Raw genomic sequence first — 17,693 nt, 5'->3', positions numbered from 1 at the left:
ATGTAAGGTGGTGCAGATTTTGCACTGTGTCTCTTTCACAAAGATGACTGTGTGACTGTTGTACCTAAGAACTAGGCAATGCACCATCGCCTCAGCTGCACATGATCCTTCCAATACCCTTTCCGATGTTGCTTTCCTCCCTTTGTCTTGTTGGGGAAACAGGCATGTGCATAACCAAATGTGGTTGGCGAGATAAGTGGTACTTACGGCAGGATCTCAGTGCTGTACTGTGGAGTCCGGAGGAGGAGCTGATTAGTTTCCATAGGGGATTATATAAATCAGCATAATGAAAGAGTTGATCATTACTTGGGGGAATTTAATATTTATATTAATTTCTAGGAATTATGAAAGCTGAGTTGTCTAATAAGAAATTAATTCAGTAACTGAATTGTTCTTAGGTTTAGGGCTGCTAGCTCAGAAAAGAGCCAGAGGGGAGCTCCATTCCTCAGCCTACCTGGTTTTCTGACCATCTGGTTTTCATGTCTTAAAATGCTGCTGTCACAGCTTGGGTTAATGAGGATATCCCTGTGTGTGTAGATAGACAATGAGATTGGAATCTTGTTTAGGTTTTATAAATTGCATAAGATGCTGTCATGCCGACTATGATTCTCCAATTTCGGAGTAAAGTGATTGTCTATTCTTAAAGAACAGTATAGGTCCTTAGTACAAGTCCTTGCTAGAGACTTAATTTTTTAAAAATCAGTAACTGGATTGAGAGAAGTGACATGTTTTAGAAGATCATTCATCTAAATCAATATTTCACAAAGTGAATTTGGCTAATGATAATCCTGAGAGTTCTTTTTGGGCTTATAAATGGCTACTCTAGAAATATATAAGAAAGGATCCCATAATGAATGCTGGAAGCCAGCCTATAAGGTGAACACCACTTCATAGTCTATATGGTTTTTTTTTTTAACTGAATATAAATGAACTAAGATCCTGAGGGTCCAGAACAAAGACAGTGAGAAGGACTGTCTGGAAGTGAGACTGGAGGAGTAAGTAGTGGGCACCATGGAGTTCCCTGTAAGTCACTAATGAGGAACCCCCTAGAGTCCTGAGGAGGATTGCATTGCCCTTTGGAAAGCTCGTTCTGGAGGTAGAGTGGAAAACAAGATGCAAGAGACATGGCTGCACTCAGAGAGACCTGAGAAGACACAGTTGCAGTCATTTTTCAGAAGGGAGGTTGGGCTGGACCAAGATGGTAAAAGTGAGAGAGGAAACAGAACAAGGATGCATTCAACCTTGACTAGGAAGTGGAACTGCCAGAACTTGTGATTGGTTGAGTAGAGGTTTATGTTAGTCTGTTCTTGCATTACTATAAAGAATGACCTGAGACTGGGTAATTTATAAAGAAAAGAGGTTTAATTGGCTCATGATTCCACAGACTATACAGGAAACATGACTGGGGAGGCCTCGGAAAACTTTCAATTATGTTGGAAGGGGAAGTAGACACTTCTCAACTGGCCGGAGCCGGAGTGAGAGCGAAGGTGGAGGCGCAACACACTTGTAAGCAACCAGATCTCGTGAGAACTCACTCATGAGACAGCACTGGGGCAATGGTGCTAAACCATTAGAAACCACCTCCATGATCCAGTCACCTCCCACTAGGCCCCACCTCCAACACTGGGGATGATAATTCCACATGAGATTTGGGTGGGGACACAGAGCCAAACCATATCAAGGTCGTTGGAGAAGAGGCATAGGAGACAGTGAGAAAAGTCAAAGATGACTCCAGGTTTCTTGTATTTATTTATCTATGTAAAAAATATTTACCAACAAACACGTAGTACCAGACACCCTTCTAAACACTGAGGATGAAATAATGAGGAAAATAGGGAAGACAAGATGCCTTCCCTCCTTACCTTCTAGTGGAGGACACAGGCAATAATCTAATAAGCGAACATATCTACTTGGTTTTATTAACTGGACCGCAGTTCATAACAGCAAAACAATGGATGAGGTGGGAACACTAGTCAAAGAGATTGGGAGGAATGTGGGTGGCAGAATACTACACAGATGACCGGTGATTCTTTCGACGGATTTCTTTGGGGGAGACAAAAAATTCTAGGTAAATTTATAAATCATGCAATATAGCCATTGTATATGACTCATAAAGAAGTTTCCAGGATTGACTGTAATCAGGGAAGGCAATTTAAGAGGTCGTGACATTAATCCCTGTGAGAAAGAAAGACATAATGGAATGGGGGCCTACTGTCGTTTAGGTAGGAAGAGATACTTTAGAAAGCAGTGTTGAAATTATAATAGAAAAACTCAGTCTTGTTAGATGTGGAAATGTTTGGATGGGGCAATAGGTAGTTGGTGCCAGTTTCTGAGTTGAACACCCCAAAGGGGTGCAGACGTTGTGCTGAGCAAGGAATAGGAGTTGATGTTTGAATGTGCTTATTTTTGTGATGTTATGGAACATCCAGCTCAGACAGACCAGATGTCTAAGTGTACAGTTTTTTTCAAACAGCCCCAAATGGATAGCTATCTAAAGGAGCAGAACATGCAGTACAGGAGGAGCATGGCTAATCTGAACATCTGAAATTCAGGTTGCCCCAAAGTCCAAAACTTTTTGAGCGCTGGCAAGCTCAAAAAGTAATGAGGAAAATAGGGAAGACAAGGTGCCTTCCCTCCTTACCTTCTAGTGGAGGACACAGGCAGTAATCTAATAAGTGAACATATCTACTTGGTTTTATTAACTGGACCACAGTTCATAACAGCAAAACAATGGATGAGGTGGGAACACCAATCAAAGAGATTGGGAGCACCCAATCTGGGTGCTGGAGGTTGGTCCAGCCCAACCTCCCTTCTGAAAAGCTGGAGCACCCCCCAGCTTTCATATCTTTTCAGCACACTACCAGATTCCCCCATGCAAGCATGTCCAATGTGTATTGTTCAAGGTACACGAATATTGTTTCACGCACAAAATTGTATAGATATGAAATACTTAATTTTAAATATTTTAAAATAAAATTTAAATAAACATATAAATACACATTTAAATACATACATACATACATACATACATACATAGTGTATAAAATTACTTCCTGGCTATGTACATAAAGTGTATATAGGAAACACAAATGGCTTTTATGTTTAGATTTGGGTACCATCCCCAAGATAACTCATTATATATATGCAAATATTCCCAAATCCGAAAACGTTCAAAATACAAAACACTTCTGGTTTCAAGCATTTCAGAGAAGGCATAGCCAATTTGCATTGTGTTTCAGGCCTTCAGGTGGTCTTACCAAACTTCCACACTCATTAGGTAACTATTGAATCTGCAACAATTCTAAAAATGGAAAGAACTCTCAACTTCTAGGTTCTCAAGTTACTTAATTTTTCTCCCTATTTTGTTGTGCTTTTGTCGATTTAACTCTTTTATGACATGTATAGCTTAGTGGTGATAGTGGTGATTTCCTATCATTTCAAAAAAATTAGGGTTGCAGTGGAGGGGAAGAAAGTATAGGTGTGTGGCTATTACTCTGTATTACTCTGACTATCCCACCTAATACTTTTTAGCTCTTGATAAAGCCTCCCAATAAATAAAATCTTCATGTGCCAAAAAGTGTTCTCATTAATAGACATGGGAATGTCTGAAAGTCCTAATTGGCCATAAGGAGGTGCATTTAAATTAATTGAAAAGAAGAGCAAATTTCGCCTAGTACATTAAACAATTTTGTATTTATGTGGGGGGGATATGAAATTATTTTTGCCATTGTACTATTTCATGGGAGATTTGTAATTGAATGAGTTGTGATACATTTATATCTCATTCAATTTAAAAATGGTGAAAAATTTTCATATTCCTTGCTATTATTCATTAAAATGATGAGGCCAGGCACAGTAGCTCATGCCTGTAATCCCAGCACATTGGGAGGCCGAGGTGGGTGGATCACCTCAGGTCAGGAGTTTGGGACTAGCTTGGCCAACATAGTGAAACCTTGTCTCTCCTAAAAATACAAAAATTAGCTGGGTGTGGTGGTGGGCACCTGTAATCCCAGCTGTTGGGAAGCTGAGGCAGGAGAATCACTTGAACCCAGGAGGGAGAGGCTGCAGTGAGCCAAGATTGCACTCCAGCCTGGGCGACAGAGCAAGACACTGTCTCAAATAAATAAATAAATAAATAAATAAATAAAATCGTGATGAAAACGTACAATGTGCAATTACTGTGAAGATTCTCAAGGATAGTTGTATAGAGTTTTGCTTTTTTTGTCTTATATTTTATCTCATTTTGTGGTTATATCTTGTTCATAAAAGTCACTTTTAACTGGTTTGTTTTTGTCATTAAATAAAACATTCTTTGGATAAGAGAAGGAGAATTTATTTTATCTTAATATACCTCCACTTTCTTCTGTATTTATACAACATCTTTAACATGATTTAAAATCATGCATTAGTAGATTCCTACAGTGATAGAAATGAAATGAGCTTTCGAGTTTTGAAGCTTCTAGAGTCTGAGAACTTCAAAGCCCTTTCTGCATGCTTTGCAGTGCTAGACTCTGGTTACTCAGTGCATACATTTTGAAGGACAGTTGATTCCCAAGCCATATTGCACTTCCATGGACACGAGAACACCAGTCAAGAGCCTGGAGTCCTCTCCTCACATCCTCTTCCTTCCCCTTCCAGTGTCCCTTTTTTCAGTTATTTATTTATTTGTTTATTTCTTTATTTATGTAAGTTCTAGGATATATGTGCACAAGGTGCAGGTTTGATACTTAGGTATACATGTGCCATGTTGGTTTGCTGCACTTATCGACTCATCATTTACATTAGGTATTTCTCCTAATGCTATCCCTCCCCCAGCCCCCCACCCTAGACAGGCCCCAGTGTGTGATGTTCCCTGCCCTGTGTCCAAGTGATCTCATTGTTCAACTCCCACCTATGAGTGAGAACATGTGGTGTTTGGTTTTCTGTTCCTTTGATAGTTTGCTGAGAATGATGGTTTCCAGCTTTATCCATGTCCTGGCAAAGAACATTAACTCATCCTTTTTTATGGCTGCATAGTATTCCATGGTGTATATGTGCCACATTTTCTTAATCCACTCTATCATTGATGGACATTTGGGTTGGTTCCAAGTCTTTGCTTTGTGAACAGTGCCACAATAAACATATGTGTGCATGTGTCTTTATAGTAGCATGATTTATAATCGTTTTGGTATATACCCAGTTGTGGGATTGCTGGGTCAAATGGTAATTCTAGTTCTAGGTCCTTGAAGAATCACTACACTGTTCTTCCACAATGGTTGAACTAATTTACACTGCCACCAACAGTATAAAAACACTCCTATTTCTCCACATCTTCTCCAGCATCTGTTGTTTCCTGACTTTTTAATGATTGCCATTCTAACTGGCATGAGATGGTATCTCATTGTGGCTTTGATTTGCATTTCTCTGATGAACAGTGATGATGAGCATTTTTTCATGTGTCTGTTGGCTGCATTGATGTCTTCTTTTGAGAAGTGTCTGTTCATATCCTTTGCCCACTTTTTGATGGGGTTGTTTTTTTCTTGTAAATTTGTTTGAGTTCTTCATAGATTCTAGATATTAGCCCTTTATCAGATGGGTAGATTGCAAAATTTTTCTCCCATTCTGTAGATTGCCTGTTCACTTTGATGGTAGTTTCTTTTGCTGTGCAGTAGCTCTTTGGTTTAATTAGATCCCATTTGTCTATTTTGGCTTTTGTTGCCATTGCTTTTGGTGCTTTAGTCATGAGATCCTTGCCCATGCCTATGTACTGAATGGTATTGCCTAGGTTTTCCTCTAGAATTTTTATGGTTTTAGGTCCAACATTTAAGTCTTTAATTCATCTTGAATTAATTTTTGTATAAGGTTTAAGGAAGGGATCCAGTTTCAGCTTTCTACATATGGCTAGCCAGTTTTCCCAGCACCGTTTATTAAATAGGGAATTCTTTCCCCATTTCTTGTTTTTGTCAGATTTGTCAAAGATCAGATGGTTGTAGATGTGTGGTGTTATTTCTGAGACCTCTGTTCTGTTCTATTGGTCTCTCTCTCTATTTTGGTACCAGTACCATGCTGTTTCGCTTACTGTAGCCTTGTAGTATAGTTTGAAGTCAGGTAGCGTGATGCCTCCAGCTTTGTTCTTTTGGTTTAGGATTTTCTTGGCAATGCAGGCTCTTTTTTGGTTCCATATGAAATTTAAAGTAGTTTTTTTCCATTCTGTGAAGAAAGTCATTGGTAGCTTGATGGGGATGGCATTGAATCTATAAATTACTTTGGGCAGTATGGCCATTGTCATGATATTGATTCCTTCTATCCATGAGCATAGAATATTCTTCCATTTGTTTGTGTCTTCTTTTATTTAGTTGAGCAGTGGTTTGTAGTTCTCCTTGAAGAGGTCCTTCACAGCTCTTGTAAGTTGGATTCCTAGGTATTTTATTCTCTTTGTAGAAAATGTGAATGGGAGTTCACTCATGATTTGGCTCTCTGTTTGTCTGTTAATGGTGTATAGGAATGCTTTTGATTTTTGCACATTGGTTTTGTATCCTGAGATTTTGCTGAAGTTGCTTATCAACTTAAGGAGATTTTGGGCTGAGATGATGGGGTTTTCTAAATATACAATCATGCCATCTGCAAACAGGGACAATTTGACTTCCTCATTTCCTAATTGAATACCCTTTATTTCTTTCTCTTGCCTGATTGCCCTGGCCAGAACTTCCAACACTATGTTGAATAGGAGTGGTGAGAGAGGGCATCCCTGTCTTGTGCTGGTTTTCAAAGGGAATGCTTCCAGTTTTTGCCCATTCTGTATGGTATTGGGTGTGGGTTTGTCATGCATAATTCCTATTATTTTGAGATACGTTGCATTAATACCTTGTTTGTTGAGAGTTTCCAGCATGAAGGCTGTTGAATTTTGTTGAAGGCCTTTTCTGCATCTATTGAGATAATTGTGTGGTTTTTTTGTAGTTGGTTCTGTTTATGTGATGGATTACCTTTATTGATTTGCATATGTTGAACCAGCCTTGCATCCCGGGGATGAAGCCCACTTGATCATGGTGGATAAGCTTTTTTATGTGCTGCTGGATTCGGTTTGCCAGTATTTTATTGAGGATTTTTGCGTCGATGTTCATCAGGGATATTGGTCTAAAATTCTCTTTTTTTATTGTGTCTCTGCCAGGCTTTGGTATCAGGATGATGTTGGTCTCATAAAATGAGTTAGGGAGGATTCCCTCTTTTTCTATTGATTGGAATAGTTTCAGAAGGAATGGTACTAACTTCTGTTTTTACCTCTGGTAGAATTTGGCTGTGAATCCATCTGGTCCTGGACTTTTTTTGGTTGGTAGACTATTAATTATTGCCTCAATTTCAGAGCCTGTTATTGGCCTATTCAGAGATTCAACTTCTTCCTGGTTTAGTTTTGGGAGGGTGTATGTATCTAGAAATTTATCCATTTCTTCTAGATTTTCTAGTTTATTTGTGTAGAGGTGCTTATAGTATTCTCTGATGGTAGTTTATATTTCTGTGGGATTGGTGGTGATATCCCCTTTATCATTTTTTATTGCGTCGATTTGATTCTCTCTTTTCTTCTTTATTAGTCTTGCTAGCTGTCTATAAATTTTGTTGATCTTTTTTTTAAAAAAACAGCTCCTAGATTCATTGATTTTTTGAAGGATTTTTCGTGTCTTTATCTCTTTCAGTTCTGCTCTGATCTTAGTTATTTCTTGCCTTCTGCTAGCTTTTGAATGTGTTTGCTCTTGCTTTTCTAGTTCTTTTAATTGTGATGTTAGGGTGTCAATTTTAGATCTTTCCAGCTTTCTCTTGTGGGCATTTAGTGCTATAAATTTCCCTGTACACACTGCTTAAATGTGTCCCAGTTCTTCTCGTTTTAATATCTTTTTACGTGCTGCAAGGAAGGTTTTTTTGTTTTATTTTGTTTTTGTTTTTTGAGACAGAGTCTCGCTCTGTCACCCAGGCTGAAGGCAGCGGCGTGATCTTGGCTCACTGCAAGCTCCGCCTCCCAGATTCACACCATTCTCCTGCCTTACCCTCTGGAGTAGCTGGGACTATGGGCGCCTGCCACCATGCCCGGCTAATTGTTTTTGTATTTTTGGTAGAGACAGGGTTTCACCATGTTAGACAGGATGGTCTCGATCTCCTGACCTCGTGATCTGCCCACCTCGGCCTCCCAAAGTGCTGGGATTACAGGCGTGAGCCACCGCGCCCAGCCTTAAGGAAGGTTTTTTATAGAGTGCAGTATGGTCTTCTCTTGCACCACCTAAGCTCAGAATGTAAAAATGAGAGAGAAGACGTAAGTGGGCTTTTTTCACTCTGTGTCAGGGAATGAGAATTCAATCAGTGTAATTGCCTCTGCCCAAAAGAGTGGGTATGAGCTGTGCCAGGTGACAGCAGCCAGTTTCAGCCTTCAGACCATGATGGGCTGTGCAGCTCAGAGTGCAGACCTCAGAAGCTTCTCACACAGTACCCTTGTTTAATTTTGTTGCTGGTTGTAGGGAAACTATTAGCAAGACTTTGAATAATGGGGAACATAGTGTCACGAACAGAAGCTTAATAAGACAAAAGCAAATTTTTAGAAATGGACAGAAGAATCTCATCCCACTCAAATTCACATTGGTTAGAATTTCATTTCCTTCTAAATTCAACTGGATTTTCAAAGTTTGTGAATGTTATACAAGATATTTTAGGTACTTTAGAATTTATTAGAATTAAGGGGGGAAATTTGGCTTTTTCTAAGTAATTCATATCAGTTCAAAGGTTACCAGTTTTTGTTGTTTTTTAGAATAATTGACAATGTTTTAGGGGATATTTTCACAGATGTTTCAGTTGATTTTCTTTTTTTCACAGAGGACAATAGAGAGCTATGTGGATAAACGAATGGGTACAACGTATGGCCCTCCTGCGGGAAAGAAGATGACTGTTTTTATTGATGATGTGAATATGCCAGTAATCAATGAGTGGGGAGACCAGGTATCATCATTCCATTGTGCATTTTGTTTAATTTGGTATTGATTTATTCTATGAAGAGTTTTTAAAAATTAAATTTTTTTTTTTTTTTTTTTTACTTTTTCAAGATATAATGTCTGAATTCCAGTAAAGTTCATTCTTTGGAAACGCTCAAGGAGTTAGGTTCCAGGGATGGAAAGGAATGATGCTTTAATTCTGAAAGTTGTCTTTCTTAGGTTACGAATGAGATAGTGCGACAGCTGATGGAACAAAATGGATTCTATAACCTAGAGAAGCCTGGGGAGTTCACCAACATCGTGGACATCCAGTTTTTGGCAGCCATGATCCATCCTGGTGGTGGACGCAATGACATACCCCAAAGACTCAAGAGGCAGTTCTCTATATTTAACTGCACGTTGCCCTCTGATGCTTCCATGGACAAGATCTTTGGTAAAGTAAAGGTCGAGAGGGCGTGGGGTGGAAGGGTGAGGAAGAATACCTGCTTGTGTTCCTTCCTGGAAATCTTCACCCGAGAGCCACACAGAAAGCGCATTGGGTGGCTCTTTGGTCTGCAGCCTCCATCACTCTCAGCAGCGTGTTTCCTTTCCTATAGGGATCGATTCTAGGTGTGTCCTGATTTGGATGCCTCGGTAGATCATTTCCATCTATGGTTTTCTTTAACTCTTTCTAACTTCTTAGGCAAGGAAGTTTAACATTACATGAACATAGAAATGAAATTGTTGCCCCGCAGATGAGATTGTTTCCTCATGGGTACATAGTTTTGAGGTCTGGATTGCTATGTTCCATGTCAAAAGTTTATGTAGGTGATACTTTAACTATCCCACAGAATGATTTTGGCTAAAGAAATAATGGCACCCGGAGTGCAGATTAGACACAGTCTGAAATTCAGAGTAATTTACTGGATTGTAATAAGTTATTGATTAAATATGGAGTATTTCATAGATAATTTAGCTGAACAATCACTAGCCAAATAAGTAACCATGTTTGCCTACCCGAGTAATGATAATGCACTTATAACTTATTTGTGCAGGAAAGAATGTAAAGGTTTGAACACATTTATGTTAAGTATTTAGTGTACAATTTCTGAAGCTGCTATTGAGAAAAAGCTCATCAGGATTACCCTAATTAATTTCTGGCAAACGAAAATGTCATCTGGGTGCCCCCGGCTAGTCAAGTGTGGCAGTAATCTCCAGTCACAGCAGGGAGCGAGGTCTGGAAACCAACAGACATTGGAATTATCTAAGCTTGGGAAAAGTAAAATGGAACAGAAAGAATGTTATCATTTTTAATTATTCCTTATTGCCTGGAAAATTTTACATATAAAGTAAATGAAAGTAGTTTATAGTGCATGGAAAGGCAACGACAGAAAGTAGAAACCTTAGAGGACTTATAAAAATATTTTTCTTTTCTTATTATAAGGTAACTTCATACATTTATCCTTGTTACCCATTTAGTAATATTGAAGTGGTGCAGCCAGAGTTTTCAGCAGTATTTCTTAATCAATTTTTCAGTGTTTTGAATATTCATTTTCTTAAACCTGTATCTATTTTTTGGGATACTGTATTTGAAAAAGCAAGAGAACATCAACATACTTTTCTTTTATATATGATTATCTATTAAAATGTTTAATGACGTGTGCAAACTCTATGCTATAATGTTTTTCATTTTCATTTAATTTCGTTGAATGGCTAATCAAAATGCTGTAATTTCCCCCACTTTCAGGTGTGATTGGGGTAGGCTACTACTGTACTCAGAGGGGTTTCTCAGAAGAAGTGAGAGATTCTGTCACAAAATTGGTGCCCCTGACGCGCCGACTGTGGCAGATGACCAAGATGAAAATGCTTCCTACCCCTGCAAAATTCCATTATGTGTTTAACTTACGAGATCTTTCTCGGATCTGGCAGGGAATGCTGAACACTGCTTCAGAGGTCATCAAGGAACCAAATGTAGGTGACACTGAGGAAAGAAAAACAGATAACATTGCTATTAATCATATATTCTAAATATTTTTACTACTTTATTTTTTACTTGAACTTTGAACATATTTTGGAATGTTTCAGCATGGGTATCTTTACTGCATTTTAACTAACATAATGAAAGAAGTAAATTCTGTCAGAAAATGTCAATGATAAATTCCAACTAGGTTTGTGTTTCAGAGCATCATATACACAATTACTTTTTAACGAATAGAATAAAAGAAATAATTGATTTTATTTTCCCACTTCTAGTCTAAGAAGAAGATATGTTTCTTATACTAAATAATAGAAACAACCACTGTGGATTTTATTGTATAATAGTCTTCATATTTTAAGCTTGACATTTTAACTTAAAAAGTAATTATCTTTATAATAAATATTCAAAATTTTAAAAACCCATTTTGTTGATAATCATCCATGATTTTTCTTTTCCATGTAACTGGATGCACTAAACGAATTACATACATTGGTAAAATTGAAGAGAGGCAGCAGATTACAAAGTTCATTTAATAGAAAAGTGATCATTTGTACACACACTTGAATATGACATTTCCCAGTGTTATAAGAATTTCCCTCAAACTAAGAACGCTATGTAGAAATCCAGTATGCTTTTGTTCCAAAGCGTAGCCTATGTGCCCAGGCTAAGACAGGGTTGGCCTCTCTTTAAGCCTTTCTAGAGCTAAAGAAGTAATTAAGCAAATGGGTTTCAGGGGATTTCTCCATATAAACACACAGAGACGCTGAAAATATCAACAAAACTGTTGATTAAGCACAAGTGTTGATTACTTAAAAAACCCACCGTTGTCCCAGATGCTTGCAATATAGGTAACCAAACTTGCTGATTATTTTTTCTTTTTTAAATTATTTGTTGATTTATTTTTAACTTTTATTTTAGCTTTGGGGGTACATGTGAAGGTTTGTTCCATAGGTTAACATGTGTCATGGTGGCTTGTTGTACAGATTATTTCATCGCCCACGTATTAAGCCCAGTACCCAAAAGTTATCTATTTGCTCCTCTCCCTCCTCTCACCTTCCACCCTCAAGCAGACCTCAGTGTCTGTCATTTCCGTCTTTGTGTTCATGAGTTCTCATTTTTAGCTCCCACTTATAAGTGAGAACATGTGGTGTATTAGTCCGTTTTCATACTGCCATAGAAACTGCTGGTGACTGGGTAATTTGTAAAGAAAAGAGGTTTAATCGACTCACAGTTCAGCATGTCTGGGGAGGCCTCAGGAAACTTACAATCATGGTGGAAAATGAAGAGGAAGCAAGGCACCTTCTTCACAAGATGGCATGAAGGAGAAGTGCAGAGCAAAAGGGGAAGAGCCTCTTATAAAACCCTCAGATCTCGTGAGAACTCACTCAGTATCAGGAGAACACCATGGGGGAAACCTCCTCTGTGATTAAATTACCTCCACCTGGTCTCTCCCTTGACATGTGGGGATTATGGGGATTACAATTCAAGATGAGATTTGGGTAGGGACGTATCATGTGGTATTTGGTTTTCTGTTCCTGCGTTAGTTTGCTAAGGATAATGGCCTCCAGCTCCATCCATGTTTCCATGAAAGACATGATCTCATTCTTTTTTATGGCTGTGTAGTATTCCATGGTGTGTAGGTAACACATTTTCTTTATCCAATCTGCCATTGATGAGCAATTACGTTGATTCTGTGTCTTTGCTATTGTGAATAGTGCTGCAGTGAACATTCACGTCCATGTGTCTATAGTAGAATGGTTTATATTCCTCTGGGTATATACCCTAGGATTTCTAGGTCAAATGGTAGTTCTGCTTTTAGCTCTTTGAGGAATCACCATAGTGCATTCCACAATGCTTGAACTAATTTACACTCCCATCGATAGCATATATGTGTTCTCTTTTCTCTGCAACCTTGCCAGCATCTGTTATTTTTTGGCTTTTTAATAATAGCTTTTCTGACTGGTTTGAGATTTTATCTCATAGCGGTTTTGATTTGCATTTCTCTAATGATCAGTGATGTTGAGCTTCTTTTCATATGTTTGTTGGCCACATGTATGTCTTCTTTTGAGAAGCATCTGTTAATGATATTTTGGGGAAAACTCACTTTCCTTCCTGCAGAGAAGTGAGAGTCTGTTTAGCAGCGTGAATATTTTAACTTGATTTTTTTCCCTCAAAGTTATTTACAAGTTAATGGAATTGTTGAAGTCAGTTCTCAAAGATTACTATTGAAGTATCTGTTTTTGATGCTTATTTTAAATCAGCATAAACAATTCCAGCAATTGATGTTATAATAAACTTTTGCCTTAACTGAATCATTGAATATACTTCACTGAACTCCTTTTATATTCAGGCAACCAGATAGCATTCTATCACTAGTAATGCAATGGCCTAAAAATCTGTAACCTGAAAAATGTTACGAAGCTAAGAAATTTCCACCAGTCTTTCATATAAAATAATGAGCTTACACATACATTTGTTGTTCTTGCTATATAAACAGGAGTATTGAGCAATTACTTTCCTCAACTTGCAGTTAACTTTGGGCCTTGGATTATCTGGATTAGGTGCTGGCTTTCTTTTGTTCAGATAATCCAGTTTTTGCCACAAATTTTATTCACTTTGTGTTAAGTGAATACACCTTTGCAATTTTTCAGTTGTATACATGAGAGTTGTTCATGTTTTATATCTTATGTTGTACTCTGGCCACATGAATGTAGATGTCTTATTAAAAGACTAATTTTTCACAAACTGAAGACTCTTACATAGAATGTTAGTTTGTTGATTGGTCAGAGCAATTTTCAATATTATTGTTGGAGGATTTTTTCTTCTTAATTCAGAGACTGCAAATGAACAGACTACTTTCTATTTAATATACTTAAATGATACCCATTTGAAGTGAAGTTGAGCATATTTGAACCCTAACTTTTTAAAATGTTGCATCTTCAATCAGGAAGAATAATACTCTACAGTACTGTCAACTTGAATTCCCAGTTACGGCATAATAGGAATTACTAACACATTTTAATTATACTTTCAACAGGACCTGTTAAAGCTCTGGAAGCATGAATGTAAACGTGTTATAGCGGACCGTTTCACAGTGTCCAGTGATGTGACCTGGTTTGATAAGGCTTTAGTAAGTTTGGTAGAGGAGGAGTTTGGTGAAGAGAAAAAACTGTTGGTGGATTGTGGAATTGACACATATTTTGTGGATTTCTTGAGAGATGCGCCTGAAGCTGCAGGTAAACTATTGAAGTGGAATTTGGAATTCCCCAAAAGGTGTTCCCTAAAGGGAAATCTGAAGACAGAAGATTCAGTTTATGGATGTTGAGTTTCTTTCTAGTAAACTTTACTGATACAAGCCTGAGACATAGTAGATGCTCAATAAAACTAGGATGAGTGAATAAATGCATGATCATGGAGTTTAAAGATGAACTATTTTATGCATATCATGCTTGGATATTAAAGTAGAGTGGAGAGGCAGGATAGGGTAGGAGAGAGTGCACAGGACTTGCAGTCTGGCAGATAGAGGTGAGTTTGAGGAAGGAATCCACCACACATTAATTAGCTGGGCATCTTGGCACTCTCTTGAACCTCATTCTCCTCATTTATAAAAGTAAAAGTGTTACTATATGCATCACATGCACCATGGGGAGTCCATGAAATGTTATCTGTAGAATGGCTTGGGCAGTCTATGGCCCGTAGTCACTGCTAAATGAAAGGCCGCAAATATAATTATAATTATTATTATTCAGGTCATCCTGAATGTTGAAAATAAAAAGGAAAACTTCCAAATGTATGAGAGGGTCATTAAATGTAATTGGAATGAGATGGCTGATGTGGGGCAAGCTTTTGTGGTTATGGTTCCAGGGGAAATTGAGATATATGACTTTTCTTATGAAAAGAGGCAGTGCTCCACTTTTTTCCCCCTCAGAAGTAACTAGGCTTAATTAAAAATATTTTTCTTTCATTTAATAACCTCTTCTAATACTGAGGATGGATTTTAAGTTAATTTGCAGATTTTTAAAAGCATGTTTAAAAATATGCTATCTTGAAAATGATTGGAAACGACTAGGCAGTGCCTCTCTAGATTTGATAACCATAAGTGTGATCTGTCAAAAGTTTCTGAGTGACAATTGCAAAAGAATGTTTATTTCTGGCGATGCAATTGGAATGATCCTTCTACAGAAAGAAGCTGACACATTTTATTTCAATCAGGTCAAACACGTACAAAAATCCTGTAAGAGTAAGGGCATCTTACAAGATAATTAAAATTTATGTAATTTATTCCCTGTAATTCAGAAGGATAAATAACCAGATTATGGTTTTTCAAGGACCAAAATACAACTGCTGCATTTTGGGGGCCTGGGAGAGGGTCTAGAGACAAATGCATAATCTTTTGTGTCATTGAGACACTTTGTTTCTCAAAGCTTGATATGGGCATTTATAAGAGTTGTGACTATTGGAATTTGACTAGTGAGAGCTTTGCAGATAGGTCAGTCTTAATGATTGTGTTAAACCATCTCCTTGTTTGTTATCAAAAGGTTAATATAGTATTATGTTAGGACACAGTCAATTGAAAATCTTACGCCGTAAGATTTGAAAGATCCACTCATTCTTCTCGTATCCGGTGAAATTCTAAGTTGTTATTGGTATATTCAGCTAATGTGTCCCTTTTTTTCCCCTGCTACTAATGTTAATTGATTGTGAATTTACAGATGCCCCATTTAGCTTTTTCTTGGGTTTTATGATTTTTTTTTTTTTAAACAGTCTTGCTCTGTTGCCCGGTCTAGAGTACAGGCTTGTCTTATGGCAACCTTGGCTTCCTGGCGAGTCTCCTGCCTCAGCCTTCTGAGTAGCTGGAACTACAGGCACATACCACCAGGCCTAGCTAATTTTTGTAATTTTAGTAGAGATGGGGTTTCACCATGTTGGTCAGGCTGGTCTTGAACTCCTGACCTCAAGTGATCTGCCCACCTCGGCCTCTGCTTTGTAGTTAATACTGTAAAAGTGTTAAGCTGGTGTGTTATATATTTCTAATTTTTAAAAAAAGTATATTGATTTTAATACATATTGCCCTAGTGAAATAATCTAATATGTTTATTCATTTAGGAAATTGTTTTTCTATTTCTCTCAATCCTCCACCCCATATTATAAGTCACTTCTATTTTTACCACTGACCTGAGATTCGTGAATTATAAAGATTTCCTGAGTAAACAATAATTTTTTCTTTTTATTCTTATCAAACAGTTATGTAATTCTTAACTTCCCTTGCTGATTCTGACATTCAGTCCCTACTGTTTTGACTTTCACTTGACCATTAAGCTAATATGTCTGGGAGGAGCTTTGAAATGCCAACAATCAGTTGTGGGTTCAAATTCAATTCAATGACGATAACATTATTTGAAATTGACTTGCTAGATAGGAAAGTACAGAGACTGCATATGATTACAAAAATCCTAATCCTTCTGTTGTTTCCTTTCTTCTGTTTTTGCAAAATGCACACTATGGCATTTTGCTTAAAATGAATGTTATTCAGTGTTAGGCTGTAGAGCTTTGATTGCATTAATTTAGGTTGAAGGCAAAATGCAGGTATTTGAAGAAACTTAACTGATTCTTCTTTCCCACCGAAGGTGAAACATCTGAAGAGGCTGATGCTGAAATGCCTAAAATGTATGAGCCCATTGAATCTTTTAGTCGCCTAAAAGAGCGTCTGAATATGTTCCTGCAGCTGTATAATGAGAGTATCCGTGGCGCCGGCATGGACATGGTGTTCTTTGCTGATGCCATGGTTCACTTAGTCAAGGTACGGTAGCCACTCCGAGTAGTGCCTTGTGGTAGTGACAGACATTTGGTTTCACGCCAGAGTCCTCTCCCTCTTTTATTTTCATTTCCTAGGAGAATCTTCAGTTTAAAATTAGACTCCATGCTATATTCCAATTTAATTTCTAAGCTGAATGCAACATGTCGCACCTTATAGGCTTGAAATAAGAGCCTGTGTACTTTAAATGTGTGATGTGATAATTTTATTCAGTGTTTCTATATAGCTTCCAGCTCCATGGTTTCACCACGGAGGCTGAATATGGTTGACATCTGAGTTCAGAACACAGACAAAGTCTGCATCTTTTTGTATCATGCAAAGAATATCCTATAAAAAATAGTACATAAGCCTTGAGGACATTATGTTATGTGAAGTAAGCCAGACTCAAAAGGGCAAATATTGTATAATTCTACTCATCTAAATCCCCAGTGTAGCCAAAATCGGAGACAAAAAGTAGAATGGAGAATTCCAGGGTTGGGTGGAGAGGGGATTGGGGAGTTAGTGTTAAATGGGTACAGAGCTTCAGTTTTGCAAGATGAAAAGCGTTGTGGAGATCAGTGGTGCTGATAGTTGCACACCAACGTAAATGTACTTAATGATATTGAACAATATACTTAAAAATGGTTACAGTGGTAAATTTTAGATTATGTGTATTTTACCATGATTAGAAACAATAATTTAAAAATAGTGTATAAACGGTTGACTTTGAGATGAAAATTCTGTTAGAATGAAATCCACCAGGAAAATATAATTTCTATTCTAGTTTGTCATATGAGAAGGGGTTCCCAACCCCTGGGCCACAGACCAGTACCTGTCTGTGGGCTGTAGGGAACAGGGCTGCACAGCAGGAGGTGAGCAGCAGGTAAGCAAGTGAAGCTGAGCTCTGCCTCCAGCGGCATTAGATTTTCATAGGAGCACGAACCCTATTGTGAACTGCTCATATGAGGGGTCTAGGTTGCGCGCTCCTTATGAG

General features: G+C 37.9%; 1 protein-coding gene across 1 annotated transcript in view; it reads left to right on the top strand.

Moving 5' to 3' along the window:
• The window catches only part of DNAH5 (dynein axonemal heavy chain 5), a 321,438-nt gene that overhangs the window by 208,911 nt on the left and 94,834 nt on the right, over positions 1-17,693 (top strand). Inside the window, exons 48-52 of the mRNA XM_045393550.3 lie at positions 8,833-8,955; positions 9,168-9,381; positions 10,675-10,898; positions 13,943-14,141; positions 16,533-16,705. Coding sequence (XP_045249485.2) covers positions 8,833-8,955; positions 9,168-9,381; positions 10,675-10,898; positions 13,943-14,141; positions 16,533-16,705 — 933 coding nt within the window. The remainder of the gene's footprint in view (positions 1-8,832; positions 8,956-9,167; positions 9,382-10,674; positions 10,899-13,942; positions 14,142-16,532; positions 16,706-17,693) is intronic.

The sequence above is a fragment of the Macaca fascicularis genome, chromosome 6, assembly GCF_037993035.2.
Source record: "Macaca fascicularis isolate 582-1 chromosome 6, T2T-MFA8v1.1".
In the NCBI taxonomy this organism is placed as follows: Eukaryota; Metazoa; Chordata; class Mammalia; order Primates; family Cercopithecidae; genus Macaca; species Macaca fascicularis.
Note: the sequence above shows the minus strand (reverse complement) of the source record. Positions and strands in the feature narration are given on the sequence as shown.